We start from the raw sequence: 21,796 nt of genomic DNA, 5'->3' as shown, positions 1-21,796 counted from the left end.
CATCAATTTATCGTCGCAGCCCTAGAATGCACTGCAGCTTGTTTACAATCAGAGGAATGCACATGCATGGTTCTGTCGTGAACGTGCATCAAAATTTAACACAGAAGAGAAGAAATTATTGAATAAAGTCATTATTTTTGTTTTCTTTGCGCTCAAGAAGTATTCTCCTAGCTTCATGAAATTAAGGTTGAACCACAGATGTCACATGGACTATTTTAACAATGTGCTTACCACATTTCTAGCCCTTGAATGTGTCAGTTGCATTGCTGTCCGTGTAGTGTCAGAAAACTCTCGGATTTCATCAAAAATATCATATGTTCTGAAGATGAACATAAGTCTTACGGGTTTGGAACGACATGAATTAATGACAGTATTTTAATTTTTGGCTTCTCCTGGCTTAGGGTTCACTTACAGGAACATCCCCCTAAATGGTACAGTTTCTGAGATCAAACCAGGAACCCTCTGGTTATCAGTCTGAACTTTAATAATCACTATGCCGCACCAACATTTATACATGGGAAGCCTTTGAAATTAAGGAAGACTCACTTCCTGCCTCTCTGTTGCAGTGAATGGACGTCAGCTTCATGGAGCCTCTGGACATGTGCTGGAGCATCCAGATGTGTACCTGAGGAAGACCAGCCTCAGCAACCAGGTACAGTCCCATTCTGAGGTATCACCATCATATACACACAGACACACATATATATATCCGAATAAGGCATTATATACAGTAACTCTAATCTTTTCTGTGGAAAATCTGTGAAATGATTCCCAATGTGAAGTGCAAATAACTTGCAAATACCAAATAATTCGGTCTTCCATTGCTACTTGGATTCGGACATAAATATATGAGTCAGTAGATCTGGTGCCATCTGCGCCAATCTGGGGACAGTAACAGTTAAAGAAACTGGCGAAACAGGGCCAAGTAAAACCCTCCCTATCCCACGTGATCGACTAACAGCCAGACAAGGGCAGCTCATGTCATCAGCAAATGGGAGCAGCAAGGAGTAGGCCATATGGGCAGCCCAGTTCTGGATCCTTGTACGCGGTTAGAGTTTGATCTTAAGCCAGGATTGGAAAGGTGTTGGGTTTAAGTGGAGACGGGAAGGGTTAGACGGAGAAGACGAGATACACTGGGAGAGTCTGGGGTGCAGAACTGTTAGCAAACAGGACCGGGCGAGCGGCGAGGAACGGAACCGTAGGTTGCGGGCCTGCGCCGACATGTTCTGCAGGACGGTAAGACAGAAAGTCAGGTTTTGCATGTTCGTTAGCTCCTAGTGCTGTGCATGCTGGCTCTTTGGCCATGTTTTTTTATTGGTAAGATGGAGTGTGTGTAAATAGGTGTACAGACGCTCAGCACATAATGCAAACACACGCGCTATGCTAGTACAGTTAGGCACAGAGGGGAGGCAGTGTAGTTAGATGCATGCTGGGAGATGTTTTCTTTTACACGCTAAGCACACAGTCTCTAACACCTGCTCACACAAGGATGGTGATGCTGCGTCTGCAGCTTTAAATAAAGCACATACACACACTCACGCTCTCCAGCCTTGGACACACACGCACCTCTCTCGTAGCTCTAACACTGATGCAAAATGAATACAGATACCTTGAAGCATCAGCCAGTCTGAAAGATAAGCTCATACATGCACACACGCGTGGTGAGAAATGGCTTTGTTTTTCGCAGGTCATGTGGTTTGTCTCTGCTGACAGTGTGCTGTTGTTTGCAGCTTACCTCCAATGATAATTAGCCCCATTTCACCCCTCCTCCCTCTCTCTCCTCCTCTCTCCTCCCCTCCTCTCTGCTCAAACACACAAACGCTGTAGAGAAGGAAGGGGGCGTGGTGCCGTTTGTGTAAATCATTTGCCTCCTATCATTTTAACACTCTGTTCTCTCCTATTTTTAACGCTCTTTGGTTTATTTTTAGTTATTCATATTGTTATTTAAATTAGCAGTGTTTGATAAGTCACAAATTACTATTACTGTCGCTCTAGATATCGAACTTTGGCTCATTGCTCATCTGTGCATGATACCGTCATCATTAAGATTGTCGAGGAGATTTGTGTTATTACTTTTCTGAGACATCACACTTACAATCTTTACACCAGCGGAACAATTAAGAGGGTTAAAAATCCCACTGACTTGAAGGAGGGAATCGAGTCTTGATATCTCAAGACCAGAATATCATAGAGACTGGGGGGTGGGCTCTTTTGACTTGGACCAGTAAGCAGCTGCATAGCAACCACTCAGAACACCCTAGCAACCGCATAACAGCATGCTAAGTGCTGTTTTCTCTGCTGTTCTCTACAATCTTTCTTAGGCATATGCAGTTCTTTATAGATTTTATTTGTTGTCTTCCTGTTTTCTTGAGTGAATTCTACAAAGAAATGTCTAACCAGTATTGTACTCCAAAATCAAGAGAGAAAGTAAAATTATATTTGTTTTAAATTTTGGGGGTTATTTTATTTGTTTGCTTGTTTGTTTTTCATTGGGACTTTTCATGGCAATTACGCGCATTTACCCCCAAATTCTCATTACTTTTCTGTAAGAGAAAAACATATTTTACAAAAATTTCATTACAGTAACAAAATCACCCTGACACAACACAGTTTTTAGAATTTTTATTTTATTTTATTTATTTACAATTTTATTTTATTTTATTAATAATAATAATAATAATAATAATAATAATAATAATAATATATAATATAATATATATATATATATATATATATATATATATATATATATATATATATATATATATATATATATATATATATAAATATAACTTACACACACTACCCTGAAAATTAGACACATTTTCCCCAAAATTTTTATTACTGTTCTTTGGGGAAGTAATCACATTTTTACTAAATAATTACTAATTACTAGTAATTAAACAATAATTGCTATAATACAGTAATAAAAAATCCTCCTAAAAAAATACATACACTACCATGAATTTTGTAATTTGCTTCTCCTATTTTTAAATTTTTGGTTGAATTTAAATAAGGTCTTATTTATTTATTTATTTATTTTTAATTATAGTAACATCATTTTTTACAATACAGTAAAGAGTAGGGGCCAGATTTACTAACATTAGGTCAAATTAGCATTGGAGCACAATTCTATAAAAGCCCACATGTAATTTAAAAACAATGCATACAATACACAAAAAATACAAACACAAAAAAACACATAATCACCAGCGCAATCTACCAAGAGCAGTGCAAATACACCAAGAGCAGCACAAATTACCTCCTGCTTTAACGCATGCTTTTTTTGGGCATTAAATTATGGTGCAAATACCAATATTTTGACGAGCGCAAACGTTAGTAAATCGCGTTGCGTGTTTCATTTTAATACTGTCTTTCCATAAATTTTGCATCTGCAAGGGAAACTCCTACAAATGCATATTCAATAAGCTCAGGCTCAAAAATAACTGTGTCCACGCCTTTTCATCTTTAGTAAATCCTGACAGTAGGCCTGTTATTTTACCACCAAAAGGCGGTTTGTGCTGGCGCAAGCTTTTCTTTTTTCTTGTTTTTTTTTTTTTTTTTTTTGCATTACAGTGAAAAGTGTGCTGTTAAAAATAAATTACTACAAAAATAAAATTTCAGTGTTCCTATAAACACTTTAAGCAAATTATATTTTCATTTTTCTTTTTTTCCCCTTCCTTTTAATTTTGAGGTGAAATCTGACCTGTTCATCAGAAAAGAGATTCACGCTCTATCCTGTTGACCGTGTGCCCTCTTAAGTGTTGCTGAAGTCTTGGTTACCTCACCTTCTCTCTCTGCCTGTTCCTCTCCCCCTCACACCCCGTCACGCTTCCACGACCCCCTCCCCCTGAGTCCCCCGCCACCCCCCACCACACACACGCTCCACTCTGCATCGCTCGCCACAGCAACACAGCCAGGCAGTCGGACTGCGCGCGGGACTCGAGTGGTGTGGCAGAGCAGCGGTGTGAAAGTGCAGAAAGAGTGAGCCAGCAAGAGAAAGAAAGAGAGAAGGCACGGAGCAATGGAGATGGAGGAAAGCTTTGATGCAGAGGGCAGTTTTGATGATGTCTCCTGTCTGTCCCCTCAGAGCCCAGGGTCCACCTCCCCGGCCAGGAGGCAGAATAAGGAGAAGGAGATCAAGGAGACCAAAATCACTGTGAGTATTGCTCTCACACACTGACACCAACACAGCCGACGTACAGATGTATAGAAGAGACGCTCTATATGCATCAGTCACAGCTTTAATAATAACATCGATCAGAAAGAGCCAGGATGTGCGAGTTTTGCAGATCTGGCCCCTGGGATTTCAAATCAGTGGTTGGCTGTTTCCCTGAAGTGTTTCGCAGATGTGAAACATCTGCTCAGTGTTATGTGCCACTCTCTTCACAGCTTCGCCTGTGTGTGTGTGTGTGTGTGTGTGTGTGTGTGTGTGTGTGTGTGTGTGTTTGTGTTTTAAGAGTGATGTTGCTGGAAGTTTGTGTGAGCACTTCTGAGAGTGTGAAGATGCACTATGACTAGTGGATTGCATCACCATTGTTTTGCAATACCATGTTTTAACGGATTCACCAACATGGAAACGTTCATTCAAATAACCATTCCAAGATTTAATTGCTACGATGGAACTCTTGGGAACTGGTTTGAACGGAACCAAATGAAGTGGAAAATACATCAAGGTTTTCTTTTCGACACTTTTTTTCGAGAGCCGCTCTGTGTTCTTGCATTGACTCACTCAGATTTGCCCACTTCCCAAGAGACCGCTTGCTATTCCAAACGCTGTTGACCAGCGTCCAACCGCACCATGGAGGAGAGTATTTTGAATGCCAACACAAGCTGTGCGGACGCTTTGTTATGTGACATGGCTGATGCTTGACAGTGGGAATCTCGTGCACATACGCGCGCTCACAGCCACGCCACTTATTTTCAAATTATGTATGCAGTGTGAGTGCGGAGACGTGGCTTTGCAGCTGTATTCAAACCCCTCTTTGATCCAGCTTCACCTGGAAATGGTGCAAAAAACTGTAGGAAGCTTTCAAAAATCTACTTGTGTTGCAGTGCATTTGGAAACACTGTTATTTTTCATAAAGTTGCACAACGAAGGAAAGATGTTGCATTCGCATGCTACTGCAGCTCAGATTTATTCCCACCAAAACTTGCAGGAAGTCCTTTCCTTCTGAATAAGCCTGAACGTCCACTTTGAAAGTAGGGATGATTTTATGGGCAGCTCTCATTCAAAAAAGAAAGCACTTGGTTGGTGACTCTATGCAGTTACTACAGTATATATTTACACTGGCATTCACAGATGTTGTTTAAGGCAGGCTTGCTGTTATGTAAGCTGTAGTGTGAATATGGCGAGAGATGTACAGATATATTTTGGCGTGCGTATAGGGCAGGTGAGGCGTCCGTCAGAGGAGAGAAACAGAGACCGCCCACCAGGGAGAGGGAACTAGAGAAGACTAGAGAACCGGGGAAGACATGGCTAGTCCAGTTTCCATGGTGACAAAGGCAATAGTACTGACTAATGGGTGTTGAAATAGAAAAAGAAACACACAAAGAGGGAGAAATGAATGAGAGCGATATGGGAGGAATGAAAGAAAGCTGTCATTCAGCCTGTCACTGTTTGTACAGGGGTGTTTAGTATGCTGCGGTTACAGCGGCAGGTATAGACCCACTGCTCTAGGATTTGTACGTGGTGTGCGTTAATAAACGTGTCATTTCCTCTAACAAAGGAAGTCTGATCACTTATTGAAGCCTAAGCCATAATGTGCCGTCATTATGGCCAAATAAACCCCAGAAGAGAGTTTTTCTTAATAATGACTGAATGGCTGAACATTATTCCAGTTATTACACAGCTGCATAGCAAATAAATAAATGGGCAAGAGATATTTACGTGTGTTAATTATTTTTTAATTATTTAATTATGTGAGAATAAAGAGACCAGCACAGATATGTTGAAAAGAGTTTGTTTATTGACCATTTTATGAAATATTTAATTGCAGAAAGCTAGATGTCACATCTACGTTACATCATACATGATCATAAATCGCACATTATATTGAACAATATACAAATGTGTGTGTGTGTGTGTCTTATATAAAGTATATAATAAATACACCCACACATACACACACACACACACACACACACACACATATATATATATATATATACACACACACACACATACATACATACATACAAACTATACAGTAAAAATTTATAGAAAAAATTAGACGTTTCTATATTTGTACACAAACATAATTTTTATGCATTATACAAAAACAATATATATCATTAATAATGAAACAATTCAAAAATATAAAACCACTTACATACCATGAAATACTATAATTATTACATTATAATTTATATACTATACTTATTATATTATATACCAATTTAATTAACACTGATTTTATGCTATTTATGCTATAATTAATATACTATAATGTTACTGTAGTATAACGGATACTATATATACACATAGATACAAACTATACAGTACAAAAATAAAATATAAAAATATAAAACATAAAAAAAACAATAATAAAAAAAAAATATTATTATATACAAAAAAGTATAATGATATAGCAGAACCACTTACAGTACAAACCATGAAATATACAATAAATTATACTATATATACTTTAATATATCATACTAATATAATTAATATTATAATTCTATACTATATACACTATAATTAATATACTATTTTATTAATTTTACAGTAGTACTGATATACTGTAATATAAATCATACTATGTATTCACATTGATACAAACTATATCGTTCAAAAATAAAATATGAAAAAAATATGCATTATAAAAACAATAATGATATATAAATAATTATAAAACAGTTTAAAAATATTACATCCCATGATATGTCTATGGCAATCAAACTGCATTATAGTATATAAACAATATTTTACTGTACTGAGATACTACAGTATGTCTTATACTACCACTGAATCATTGCACTGTTTTGTATCTTGTTTAAATGCACCATTTAGCTCAAATCTGGCTATAAATATCAATATTGCAAAGCACATTACTAAAAGTGTAATGCATATATGGATTTCTGTATATATTACACGGTATTTTTAGCTCTCTCTGGAAAACGTACAAGTGATTCTCCATGACAACCACTGAATTGGAGACATGTTGAATCAATAGCGTGAGGTTGTTGGGGGTTTGAAAGGCTGGACTAGAAGCTTTTACCTTTTGCCTCACCTTGAGCATCTTTTGAATATCACTAATGTGGAACCAATAGCATTCACGCTCGATATCTCCGTCCTGATGCACTTTACTGCTCTTCAAATAATAGCTAGTTGTCAACAGCTGCTCGTCGTGCCAGCGCTTGTAAACAACTGAATATTGTGAACTAGAGATATATGGAGGCCACATTTTAGAAATGTTTGTTTGCAAAAATGTTTTGCACTTAGAAATGATGTCATCCATTATTGGTATTGTACAATTATTGTTTTGAACTGGGGGAAAATGCCCTTACAGGAAAAGCAATTTGTCGCTTAGCAACAGAGGCCAGGCACCCTACAGTCTGAGCAGTGGTTGCGATTGCTGTTTGAATGAATGAATGAATGAATGAATGTGTGTGCTGGAGAGAAAACTGGTGACTGGTTTGGTGTTTTGTAGATTTATTTTGTTTGCTTGCCTGGTGATTTTGTGTCCCTCATGCATGCTGCATGCTATCATTAGGTCTATGATATTTGCGGCTGTTCAGCAGAAATGGTTGGTTTTCCAGCAGCCGTGTTCATTACGGCATTAAAAGCGAGTGGGGCAGTGGGTTCATGGGCCCGTGCCAGACATACGCTGGGCACAGGCATTCTGCTTACCCAAACAAATACTGTGTCTGTTTTTTACCTTTCACTATACAAGCACTCACACACACACACACACACACACACACACACACACACACACACACACACACACACACACACACACACACACACACACACACACACACACACAGTGTTGCCAGTGTTGTAATTTCCAAACTCCTGACTTAAAGTCAATGATTACTGCTCTGTCTAGGGAAATTTCATCAATGTAAGCACTAAATTAACTCTCAAAGCAAGAGTTTACCCAAAATTAAGCAAAAATAGTCATCATTTACTCTCATGTCGTTCCAATACTGTATGACTTTCTTTCTTCTGTGGAACATAAAAGATATTTTAAAGAATGTTTGTTTTTGATTCGTTTTTGTTTAAAATTTTGTTTTGTTTTACTTCTTATGTTTTCTTTTGTGTTTTGTTTTCTTTTGTTCTTTTGTTTTGAAATTTAGTTTTAGATTTATTTTGTTTTTACTTGTTCTGTTGTATGTTTTTTTATTTTATTTAGTTTTTTCTGTTTTACATTTTTGTATATTGTTTTGCTAAACTTTTTGTTTAGTTGTATGTTTAATGTTTTATATTTTGTTTTGAGTTTAGTTTTGACTTTTGTGTTTTGTTGTATGATTTGTTTCGTGTTTTATGTTTTGTTTTGTATTTTGCATTTTGTTTTGCATTTTGTTTTGTTTAGTTTTGTTGTATGTTTTGTTTAGTGTTTTATATTGTATTTTGTGTTTTGTTGTATGTTTTGATTTGTGTTTTATGTTTTTTTTTTTCAGTCAATAAAGTAAGTGATGTACAATGTTTGGATGACATGAAGCTGGGTTTGGGTGAACCATCTCTTTAAACAAACCATTTATTGCCAAACTTTTGTCTGGTTCTTTTGTATGATGACAACAGTGTTACAGTGGTCAGTCTGTCCTTTTCTTCTCAAGTTTTTATATTCTTTCTTGACTTTCATGTTTTGCTGAGATGATTTGTTTATATTTTAATTTTTATCATTTAAAATGTGTCTAGTGGTCAATGAACTTCATTGCGAATCTTGTTTTATGTGCTGAAAGATCAGTTTTTGACTTTGCTTTCTGTGATTGTTATTTAATTTTAAATACATTTATGATACATTAAAACATCTAGAGAAAAACATAATGGTGTATTCACAGCATCTACCATGAGGGGGCTAATTGCCAAAGCTAACCCGCCAAACCAAGAACCCTTGGGCCATTTTGACTACTGTATTATTGGTTCATAATTCCTAAAGTGTTTGGTAATGTTATTTGCTAAAGGAATATAAAAACAAAAAGTGATATATATATATATATATATATATATATATATATATATATATATAATATATATATATATATATTATATATATATGAAATGCACCCACTGTGAGCCCCTTGAGTAGAGCTGATGTTTGATTAGTGTGAGATTTCACTCTCAGCCCATGTTTGAAATAAACATCAACCAAACCAGTTTACAGCAATATCAAGAGTGTTAGCCCTCCCAGCACTGATGCAAAACCATCGCGGTGTCCCAAATGGTGATTCAAGTTACAGTTTTGGTGGATATGAACTGACCTTACATCAGCACTGAGGAAGCTGGATTTTTGAGTATGTGGAGGGGGATGTATAGACAGAGGGTGTAATAAGCTCCTGAAAAGGGTGGATCACCTCGCTGAGGAGTTATAAGGAGAGAAGATGGGCCTGAATCTGATGAATGGGCTCATTTTGTGGAGGATGAGAGGGAAGGATAAACAACGGGAGTGATAGATGTGGCGGCACTGTAAAGGAAAATCTAGCGGCCATGACAATCAGAGCAATCTTCCAGGCATGAAATGAACAAAGTGACGAGGCACGATTGAGTAAATCAGCTCAAACGCCATCAGATTAGGAAGCGTCTGGGGTGAATGGATAGGGGCTTATCACTGTGCACATGCAAGGGCCATCTATCCAGTGTCTTTATTGTAATTGTGTTTTTTGTGTGTGTCTTTGTGATCAGTCTAGTCCATTTGCGCAAATGATGTGATATATATATATATATATATATATATATATTAGTGATATATTATGTGTATATATATATATATATATATATATATATTAGTGCTGTCAAATGATTAATCACGATTAATCACATCCAAAATAAAAAATTTTGTTCGCATAATATGTGTGTGTTATTATGTGTATTATGTGTTATGTAATATGTGTATATTTATTATGTATGTATAAATACACACACATACAGTAAATATTTTGAAAATATTTACATGTATTTAGACATCTATATTTATATTCATATAATTTATATTATAAATATATTTAATATAGAAACATAACATTTTTTCTGAAATATATACATGCATGTGTGTGTATTTATATCTAATAAATATACACAGCACACATAATATATTATGTAAACAAAAACTTTAATTTTGGATGAAAAAAAAAAACACTAAAATTGTTCTGCCTCCACTGAGTTTAGGAAAATGAATGACATAAGCATTTTAAATAGCTGTCAAAGTGAACATAACTGCAAAAAAAGCTTGCTTACAAGAGGTTAAGAGCAATTTGTTTACAGTGGTGTATTTGAGCATGAATAAGTGTGAGTGTGTGTTTGAGGCACTGAAGGGCTATGGCAGGGAGCACATCCTGTTTGGCAGTGGCAGGGAGGCGGTACAGATGGTGAGCATTACATAATTGCAGTGCTTACAGGCTAATTGGAGACGCCATGGACCCTAGAGTGTATACTCAAACACTTTATGAGCGAGCACACACACTAACTGCAGTCTGAGGTATGCAGTGCTGGATGTGATTGTTTGGGAATCTCACTCCTGACAACTTAAGCTTGTTTCGTGGTTGTGAGTGAAAAATCTGGCTGCTTTTTGAATGGAATAGTCTTAACAGTTTACAACATACCTGCATACTGCACAGTAGGGTACAGCCCTCGGGTAAAAGGCCTTTTCTTTGTATTTTCTCTCAGAATACGAATGCTTTGCACGGCAGCAGTGTTCCACTCCATGAGGTCCTTGCATGCAATGACAAAAAGTTGATTTCGAGGTAAATGGATGGAACACGCAGTGATTTTTACAATGCGTCTAAATTATATACTGTAGCTAATGAGTGTCCTTAAAACTCATATTTTTTGAGACAAGGACTTTCATGAATTTCAGTTTTGTTCAAGGTGATAGATTTCCAACAAACATCAAAAAAGTAAAAGATTGTATGTGGGCTCTTGCTTGACTGCTTTATTTAAAAATGATTTTAAATCAGAACCGTCTTTGATTATTGCAAGTGATGTTGCTCCATCAGTATTTATTAAAACATTTGATTTTGTTCTGATCATTATACATTTCATAGTCAGAGTAGGACCTTTATCTCATTGTAGCATTGAAAACGAAGTGTGCTTAATTGTACTGAATGTAGTGTACTTCAAATCTTTTAGTATTTTAAAAATTGTACTTGCCGATAATATAATATTAATTAAATAAAAGGCCAGTGAAGTGTATTTAAAGAGATACTTTAATTTCATTCTTGTAAAAAGCACACTTTGTAATAATGTCACATTTAAAGTTTTAATTTAAAGTACATTTTAAACCAGTAGGTTGTTTGTTGTGCTTTAAAGAAGCACACTTATTTAGGTGTTTTGACTTATATACTAAAGCACATGTAATGCAACTTCATCACATAAAAATATATTTAAATACTTGGCATACAACTTTCAATAGAATTGGCATTAAAGTTTATTTTAATTTACCATAAAACAAGAAAAATGTGTAAAGAAATAGTCGCCGAAGTAAAAAAAAAGTAAAATTGCTAAAGCATACTTGTATGTGCTTACAATTTTAAAAAGAAACGTGTAAAGTGGTTGTATGCATTAATGAGCTTTCATTCTTCACATGTTATATATACACAGTATTTCTTGCGGTGGTCTCTGGTAAATGTACCAGTATAGAGAAAACAAGCACAGGCTTTTAATAAATACTTTGCCATTATAAACATACTCCCTCTGTCTCTCTCTCTCTCTCTCTCTCTCTCTTCCTCCATCACTCTGTCCATCCTCAGGCTGTTATAGGTCACGGCCCATATGACCAGTCTTTCTCTTTTACATGGTGACCTTTTATTTGTCTCCCCTCTGAGACTTACACAAGCCATCCCTGTCTCACTCCTCTGAAAATAAAACCAACCTGACAAAACAGCACACTGTGAGCTGACCTTCCTCTGTTTTATCTCACCGCAGATCAACTGCGTCACCTTCCCCGTGTCCATGTCTGCGCCGGAGCAGCAGCTTCTCAAGCCCAGTGAATGGAGCTACTGCGACTATTTCTGGGTGAGAGACAGAGAGAGAAAGAGGACAATCATGTCTGGTGGACCGCAGTGGATGAGTATTGATACTATACTATAAGGACTACTATTGAGCCGGTCCCATCTAATACCATTAGAAGGACAGAAAACAACTCACTTTAACAAACTTATGTAACAGCACACAGGGTCAGCACACATTTGCTAAATGTGAGTATAATATGGTTTAGAAAAGTAATTGGCTTAGAAACAGCATCATACATGGTTTAACTAGCAATGTTAAAACGACAGTCTCATCTGATGACTAACAGACACAAGTGATGTGAAGTAATATGACACAGAAAACTGAAATCGTGAAGGGTTTTCACTGTTCTATGAAGGAATTTGTCCGCACATTTAAATTAAAGCTTCCAAAAAAATTTACTGCAACATTTTAACCCAAGGTAGACCTAAATGTTTTTAAAATATATACAGTATTATATATAAACAAAATTTAATTGCATTAGACTATGTGAGTAATATAGTCAGTTTATTTACCTTGTTTTTTATTTTATTTTAAGGATAAACCCAGCTAAATTTAGTTTTATTTATTGTTTAATGTTTTTTTTTTTTTTTGTAGCTTATCGGTCATCATTAACCGTCAAAGTTCAATTCCAGTTCTCAAGAACGCAAGTACAGAGGACGCATGGAAGTGTCCGGATGTGTTCTTGATATCGAGGATGCATCGAGTGCATACTTGAGAGAACCCAGCCGTTAGAAATCCCAGAAGACGCTGCGCGCGGCCGGTGTACAGAAACCTGCAAGCTTTTAAACTTGCTCTCGCAAATGCTTGACGGCTCTTGAAAGTAAACATTTATCTTTTTGTTTTACTTAATTTTAATAAAGTTATAAGACCCGGAAAAAGTCTGCAGTATTTTTTATTAAAATGAATCTTAACATAGTCATAGTTAAACATATAATGCTATAAAATAAAATGATATACAATTATACGTTATGTAAATATTATCTATAATAGTTTGAAATGTTTTAATAAGTTATGACATTTGTTTGTAATGTTATGTTATACAGGTGCTGGTCATATAATTAGAAAATCATCAAAAAGTTGATGTATTTCACTAATTCCATTTAAAAAGTGAAACTTGTATATTATATTTATTCATTACACACAGACTGATATATTTCAAATGTTTATTTCTTTTAATTTTGATGTTTATAACTGACAAACTAAGGAAAATCCCAAATTCAGTATCTCAGAAAATTAGAATTGTGAAAAAGGTTCAATATTGAAGACACCTGGTGCCACACTCTAATCAGCTAGTTAACTCAAAACACCTGCAAAGCCTTTAAATGGTCTCTCAGTCTAGTGCTACACAATCATGGGGAGGACTGCTGAATTGACAGTTGTCCAAAAGACGACCCATTTACCACCTTTCCACAAGGAGGGCAAGACACAAAAGGTCATTGCAAAAGAGGCTGGCTGTTCACAGAGCTCTGTGTCCCAAGCACATTAATAGAGAGGTGAAGGGAAGGAAACGATGTGGTAGAAAAAAGTGTACAAGCAATAGGGATAACCGCACCCTGGAGAGGATTGTGAAACAAAACCCATTCAAAAATGTGGGGGAGATTCACAAAGAGTGGACTGCAGCTAGAGTCAGTGCTTCAAGAACCACTACGAACAGACGTATGCAAGACATGGGTTTCAGCTATCGCATTGAATGTGTGTCAAGCCACTCTTGAACAACAGACAGCATCAGAAGCGTCTCGCTTCAAAAAGGACTGGACTGCTGCTGACTGGTCCAAAGTTATGTGCTCTGATGAAAGAAAATTTTGCATTTCCTTTGGATATCAGGGTCCCAGAGTCTGGAGGAAGAGAGGAGAGACACACAATCCACATTTCTTGAGGTCCAGTGTAAAGTTTCCACAGTCAGTGATGGTTTGGGGTGCCATGTCATCTGCTGGTGTTGGTCCACTGTGTTTTCTGAGATCCAAGGTCAACGCAGCCGTATACCAGGAAGTTTTAGAGCACTTCATGCTTCCTGCTGCTGACCAACTTTATGGAGATGCAGATTTCATTTTCCAACAGGACTTGGCACCTGCACACAGTGCCAAATCTACCAGTACCTGGTTTAAGGACCATGGTATCCTTGTTCTTAATTGGCCAGCAAACTCGCCTGACCTTAATCTATGGGGTATTGTGAAGAGGAAGATGTAATATGCCAGACCCAACAATGCAGAAGAGCTGAAGGCCACTATCAGAGCAACCTGGGCTCTCATAACACCTGCGCAGTGCCACAGACTGATCGACTTCATGCCACACCGCATTGCTGCAGTAATTCAGGCAAAAGGAGCCCCAACTAAGTATTGAGTGCTGTACATGCTCATACTTTTCATTTTTATACTTTTCAGTTGGCCAAGATTTCTAAAAATCCTTTCTTTGTATTGGTCTTCAGTAATATTCCAAATTTCCTGAGATACTGAATTTGGGATTGTCCTTAGTTGTCAGTTTTAATCATCAAAATTAAAAGAAATAAACATTTGAAATATATCAGTCTGTGTGTAATGAAGGAATATAATATACAAGTTTCACTTTTTGAATGGAATTAGTCAAATAAATCAACTTTTTGATGATATTCTAATTATATGACCAGCACCTGTATTTATGGTTCATTGGCCGCTGCTTATGCTGTGATTATGCGGTCAGTTAAGCAAGAACGCAGCACATCTCAATACTCATAAGGGTGTGTTCTCGCGTCCTCCTGAGTTCCTTCTTCCAAGGAAGCTTGGCAAGACCGGAATTGAGAAACAGCCATTATTATTCCGCCAAACAATGTAGTTCCTCAGAAACGGTTGTGGTTTCAACAAAGTGGTTGCCGAGCAACACATAAATGGTATCAAAGGTGTATGTGTGTAGAGTAATTTACAACAGCTTCAAACTTGGCTCAACCAATCAGAATCAAGGACTGGAACTATCCGTTTCATAATATTGTTTATGAGATTGAGGTGTCGAGGAGAGATGTGCTTGTGTTTTTCAAAGTTATCAGACTTTTAAGTGCCAGGCAATAAAACAGGAAAAAACAATCTCTCAAACTTACAATGATGTGGGGACATGAGCCATATCTAGAGACCAGGATATCATAGACACTTGACCCGGGCTAATTAACAACCCGCCGGAACAACCTAGCAAAAAAATTTATTGCAACATTTCAACCCAAGGTAGACCTAAATGTTTTTATAATATATACAGTATTATATATAAACAAAATTTAATTGCATTAGACTATATGTGAGTAATATAGTCAGTTTATTTACCTTGTTTTTTATTTTATTTTAAGGATAAACCCTGCTAAATTTAGTTTTATTTATTGTTTAATGTTTTTTTTGTAGCTTATTAATGAAGTTTTATTTTATTTATTTGTTTACATTGTGACTTACATGATGCTGTTAGCATGAGCAAAACTAGCATCACTATATTAAAGCAATAAGCCCCGTGAAGCTGTGTTTTACAGTGAATTTATAACAGCTAAGGGCCATGAAGCAGAGTGACTAAAACCCCCTTAGCTGTTATAAATTCACTGTAAACCACGGCTTCATGGGGATTATTGCTTTTATAAAACGGTTATTCCATATACATAGCAAGGATTCACAAAATAAAACAGAGCAAGTAAAGTGCAATGATATTAATAAAAACATTGGCAGTTTCTCAATATGCATTCTTATGCGATCTCTTGCGTCCTTGTGTTCTCGCTCATTAACCATCATAACCCGTCAAAGTTTAATTCCGATACTCAAGAACGCAAGTACAGAGGACGCATAAGTGTCCGGATGTGTTCTTGATATCGAGGATGCATCGAGTGCATACCATACATGAGAAAACACACCCAAAAAAAACCACAAAACGACGCTCCCCGCCGCCGTACTACAGAAACCGGCAAACTTTTAAACTTGCTCTCGCAAATGCTTGACGGCTCTTGAAAGTAAACATTTATCTTTTTGTTTTACTTAATTTTAATAAAGTTATAAGACCCGGAAAAAGTCTGCAGTATTTTTTATTAAAATGAATCTTAACATAGTCATAGTTAAACATATAATGCTATAAAATAAAATGATATACAATTATACGTTATGTAAATATTATCTATAATAGTTTGAAATGTTTTAATAAGTTATGACATTTGTTTGTAATGTTATGCTATGCAGGTGCTGGTCATATAATTAGAATATCATCAAAAAGTTGATTTATTTCACTAATTCCATTCAAAAAGTGAAACTTGTATATTATATTTATTCATTACACAAAGACTGATATATTTCAAATATTTATTTCTTTTAATTTTGATGTTTATAACTGACAACTAAGAAAAATCCCAAATTCAGTATCTCAGAAAATTTGAATATTGTGAAAAGGTTCAATATTGAAGACACCTGATGCCACACTCTAATCAGTTAATTAACTCAAAACACCTGCAAAGCCTTTAAATGGTCTCTCAGTCTAGTTCTGTAGGCTACACAATCATGGGGAAGACTGCTGAATTGACAGTTGTCCCAAAAGACGACCATCTACACCTTGCACAAGTAGGGCAAGACACAAAAGGTCATTGGAAAAGAGGCTGCCTGTTCACAGAGCTCTGTGTCCAAGCACATTAATAGAGAGGCGAAGGGAAGGAAACGATGTGTTAGAAAAAAGTGTACAAGCAATAGGGATAACCGCACCCTGGAGAGGATTGTGAAACAAAACCCATTCAAAAATGTGGGGGAGATTCACAAAGAGTGGACTGCAGCTGGAGTCAGTGCTTCAAGAACCACTACACAAAGACGTATGCAAGACATGGGTTTCAGCTGTCGCATTGCTTGTGTCAAGCCACTCTTGAACAACCGAAACGCCAGAAGCATCTCGCTTCAAAAAGGACTGGACTGCTGCTGACTGGTCCAAAGTTATGTGCTCTGATGAAAGAAAATTTTGCATTTCCTTTGGATATCAGGGTCCCAGAGTCTGGAGGAAGAGAGGAGAGGCACACAATCCACATTTCTTGAGGTCCAGTGTAAAGTTTCCACAGTCAGTGATGGTTTGGGGTGCCATGGCATCTGCTGGTGTGGTCCACTGTGTTTTCTGAGGTCCAAGGTCAACGCAGCCGTATACCAGGAAGTTTTAGAGCACTTCATGCTTCCTGCTGCTGACCAACTTTATGGAGATGCAGATTTCATTTTCCAACAGGACTTGGCACCTGCACACAGTGCCAAATCTACCAGTACCTGGTTTAAGGACCATGGTATCCCTGTTCTTAATCGGCCAGCAAACTCGCCTGACCTTAATCTAAGGGGTATTGTGAAGAGGAAGATGCGATATGCCAGACCCAAGAATGCAGAAGAGCTGAAGGCCACTATCAGAACAACCTGGGCTCTCATAACACCTGAGCAATGCCACAGACTGATCGACTCCATGCCACGCCGCATTGCTGCAGTAATTCAGGCAAAAGGAGCCCCAACTAAGTATTGAGTGCTGTACATGCTCATACTTTTCATTTTTATACTTTTTAGTTGGCCAAAGATTTCTAAAAATCCTTTCTTTGTATTGGTCTTAAGTTACATTCTAATTTTCTGAGATACTGAATTTGGGATTGTCCTTAGTTGTCAGTTTTAATCATCAAAATTAAAAAGAAATAAAACAAATATTCAGTTTGTGTAATGAAGGAATAAATATACAAGTTTCACTTTTGAATGGAATTAGTGAAATAAATCAACTTTTTGATGATATTCTAATTATATGACCAGCACCTGTATTTATGGTTCATTGGCCGCTGCTTATGCTGTGATTATGCGGTCAGTTAAGCAAGAACGCAGAACATCTCAATACTCATAAGGGTGTGTTCTCGCGTCCTCCTGAGTTCCTTCTTCCAAGGAAGCTTGGCAAGACCGGAATTGAGAGACAGCCATTATTCTTCCGCCAAACAATGTAGTTCCTCAGAAAGGGTTGTGGTTTCAACAAAGTGGTTGCCGAGCAACACATAAATGTTAACAAAGGTGTATGTTTGTAGAGTAATTTACAACAGCTTCAAACTTGGCTCAACCAATCAGAATCAAGGACTGGAACTATCCGTTTCATGATATTGTTTATGAGATTGAGGTGTCGAGGAGAGATGTGCTTGTGTTTTTCAAAGTTATCAGACTTTTAAGTGCCAGGCGATAAAAAAGGAAAAAACAATCTCTCAAACTTACAATGATGTGGGGACATGAGCCATATCTAGAGACCAGGATATCATAGACACTTGACCCGGGCTAATTAACAACCCGCCGGAACAACCTAGCAAGCGCTCAGCAACACTATGACTATTTAAGATTTATGACCGGTATATTTCCTCAAATCATCACCACTGACAGGTTTAAGAAAAATTTAATTTGAGCCATGTTACAGACAGATGAGACTATGAAAGTGAAAATGAGATCCAGTAGGACATTTACAGTTCATCTGAGGCAGTCAGTGTGCGTATGCTACATGACAGAGACAGTGTTAGTTTAGTATCATTGAGATACTATTATAGTTCTCATTAATATTTTGAACTAGTTATTATTTTGATATTATTCATTTTAAATTTAAGCAACGTTTAGTAGTTTTGTCATAATTACTATTATTATTTATTTATTTTTAATATGTCTACAGTGTTTGATTTTTATTTCAGTTTTAGTTTTCAGTACACAAATAAAACTAAATAAAAGTAAGAAATGTTATCTTGGAAACTAGCTAAAATAAAGTAGGTACAGTGAGTGTTTTTCATAGCTTTAATTTTAGATTTTAATTTGCTGACAGTTTAATCACCCTCAGGCCATCAAAGATGTAGATGAGTTTGCTTCTTCATCAGAACAGATTTGGAGAAATTTACCATTACTGGACATCGCTTGCACACCAATGGATCATCTGCAGTGAATGGGTGCCGTCAGAATGAGAGTCCAAACAAGGATTTTTTTCTTACAAACATGCAGCTTTTCACTTCATTAAATTGACTTGTGTGAATTACTTGTGGATTATTGTGATGTTTTATAAGCTGTTTGGACTCTCATTCTGATGGCACCTGCAGAGGTTCATTGCAGAGGATCCATTGGTGAGCAAGAGATGTAATGATAAATATCTTCAAATCTCTTCAGATGAAGAAACAAACTCATCAAACTCATCTTTGATGGCCTGAGGGTGAGAACATTTTCAGCAAATTTTCAGTGTTTGGATTCCTAATAACCCTGGAGAGAGATTGAAATGACATGTAGACATATGCATGTGTTTTGTCGGAAAGATTCTTCATGGCTGTTTCTCAAGCTGAGCGTGTGAAGAGGGCATGTGTGGGATGGCACGTCAGCGGCCGTCACAACAGCAGACTCTTACACCTCCACACACACACACACACACACACACACACACACACACACACAGTGAAAGAAAAGCATATTTCATCAACATGCTGTGCACACAGACTGCATCAAGAGCCCTCACATTACATTAGTCATTCCCTCAACAACCTATACACACCCTTCACTGAAACGCACACTCAAAGTTACTCCCGCAAGGGTGTACACCCCCTCCCACACACTCTGATTCATGCAAACCCACGCTGTGACTCACGCACACATGTGGCCGCTCTCACACACATCTGATCATGCTCACGTGTTGTTGACAGCCTGCTGCTGATGAAATGGTAGCATACATGATGCTGCGTGTGTGTAATGTTGCTCTGTCCCCTGCAGGCCGATAAGCGGGACCCTCAGGGGGCCACAGTGTCAGGGTTTGAGGTGCTGCTGCAGAAACAGCTGAAGGGGAAGCAGATGCAGAAAGAGATGGCAGAGTTCATCAGAGAAAGGTGGGCAAGCCTCTCTCTCATACTGACATCATTCTTACACAACACCTCCCTCCCTGAAGCCTTTTTGAGTGTTGTGTTTTATTTTGCACACTGAAAACAATCAAACATTTGTATGGTTTTCCAGTTAAAATATCTTAACATTGAAGTCATGTCAGAAAGATTGTATTTACAAGTTGAACACAAATGAACGTCTCCACAAAGATATAAATATGAGTGGAAAACTCGGAATTAACAGTGGGTAATTTCCCAAGCTTGAGGTGTCTCATTGAGAAAACATGTTAAATGCAATAGATGCAGCATCTGTATTAGTGGTAAATACAGTATGTATACAACAACTGTATGTTGTAGAATGAATGGACTATCCAAGCGGCATGTACAAAATACCAGTATTCCACAACTATGATAGAATACATAAAGATTCTAGTTATAGATCCTTCATAAATTGATTACAAAATCTTAATTTTTTTTGTACAATGGTACATTGTCATCTTGCATGGACTCACATTTGAATGCCCCTGACAGTGCCATTACAACTTCCCAACTCAATCAGTATATACATGTTATTAGTGTACTTTTTCTTACTACAAGACAAAAAAAAAAAAAAAATATATTTTTGGCAAAACTGTATGGCAAATAAATAAATTAATATTGTAAATATATATATATATATATATATATATATATATATATATTATATATATATATATAATATTATAAAAACAAATGTTCAAAAACAAACCTTAGGGTCAGATTTACTAACAGCTTGCACCAGTGGAAACTGTCATTTGGCGTTAAAATAGTATTGTCAAGATTTACTAAAGATGCTCAGTGAGGAATTATCACTGAAAAATGCGTGGACAGTTATTTTGCGCCTGACCATATTGAATATGCATTTGTAGGAGTTTATCTTTTTAGAGCAAAATTCATGGGAAGAGAGTATTAAAATGAATCATGAAACGCGATTTACTAACGTTTGCGCTCGTCAAATTATCGGTATTTGCGCCATTATTTAACGCCCCCAAAAAGCATGTCTCAAAGCAGGCGGTAATTTGCGCTGCAAATGTCCCTTAACGTGTTATGCATTTTTGCTGCTTATGCAAAGTTATCTTGTTTTAAGGAAGTTTAGTTATTTAACTGAAAAAGTTATTTTAATTTTTCGCATATTAAGGCAAGCATTTATGAAGGATCCTCACATTGACTCGATGTCAGAATCAAACCAAACTCAAAAGGTTTGATCAAACCAATGTTACAGCTTCCATCTGAAAGGATAGGAATGGATCACAGCCATCACAAGCACAGATAGCCACTACAAAATGTACAGTGATAGTATCAGATGCTAATATCATGATACTTATATAACAGAGTGATGAAGGATAGCTTTATTCAAAGACAGGATATTACCATAATACAAATCCGAAGGACTGTAATATTGGCATTGTGCACATGGAGTTCTGCCAGTAGTACTATATGAGATTATGTCACATTAAATCTTTTTAATCTCTTTCTTTTCTTGATGAATGCTTGATGTTTCAGGATAAAAATCGAAGAGGAGTATGCCAAGAACCTTTCCAAACTCTCCATGTTCCCAATGGCAGCACAAGAAGAAGGGTACGTCACAAAAATGGTTTTTAAGGAATGTTGTATACTGGACACTTGTTAGTTGCATTTCCTTCACTATTTTTAACTCATAAAAAAATGGATTTAAAATATTTTTCAGCATTGAGCTATATCCAGATCATGTTGAGAAGATGCAAATGTACTTAAATGTTGACTGGTGGTTTAATAGATGAACACATTATTAA

General features: G+C 36.7%; 1 protein-coding gene across 2 annotated transcripts in view; it reads left to right on the top strand.

The window, feature by feature from the left end:
- Window positions 1-979: 979 nt before the first annotated feature.
- gas7a (growth arrest-specific 7a) overlaps window positions 980-21,796 on the top strand; it is a 30,531-nt gene continuing 9,714 nt past the window's right edge. The window contains exons 1-5 of one of the 2 annotated variants that reach the window (XM_042721318.1): window positions 980-1,236; window positions 4,091-4,159; window positions 12,092-12,181; window positions 19,882-19,994; window positions 21,528-21,602. In XM_042721318.1, coding sequence (XP_042577252.1) covers window positions 1,222-1,236; window positions 4,091-4,159; window positions 12,092-12,181; window positions 19,882-19,994; window positions 21,528-21,602 — 362 coding nt within the window. In that variant the 5' untranslated portion in view covers window positions 980-1,221. Of the gene's footprint in view, window positions 1,237-3,890; window positions 4,160-12,091; window positions 12,182-19,881; window positions 19,995-21,527; window positions 21,603-21,796 lie in introns of those variants that run through there. The other variant, XM_042721317.1, reaches the window with a different exon arrangement.

The sequence above is a fragment of the Cyprinus carpio genome, chromosome B3 (assembly GCF_018340385.1).
Source record: "Cyprinus carpio isolate SPL01 chromosome B3, ASM1834038v1, whole genome shotgun sequence".
Classification (NCBI taxonomy): Eukaryota; Metazoa; Chordata; class Actinopteri; order Cypriniformes; family Cyprinidae; genus Cyprinus; species Cyprinus carpio.
The sequence above is the reverse complement of the archived record's forward strand: the minus strand, read 5'-3'. Positions and strand labels throughout refer to the sequence as shown.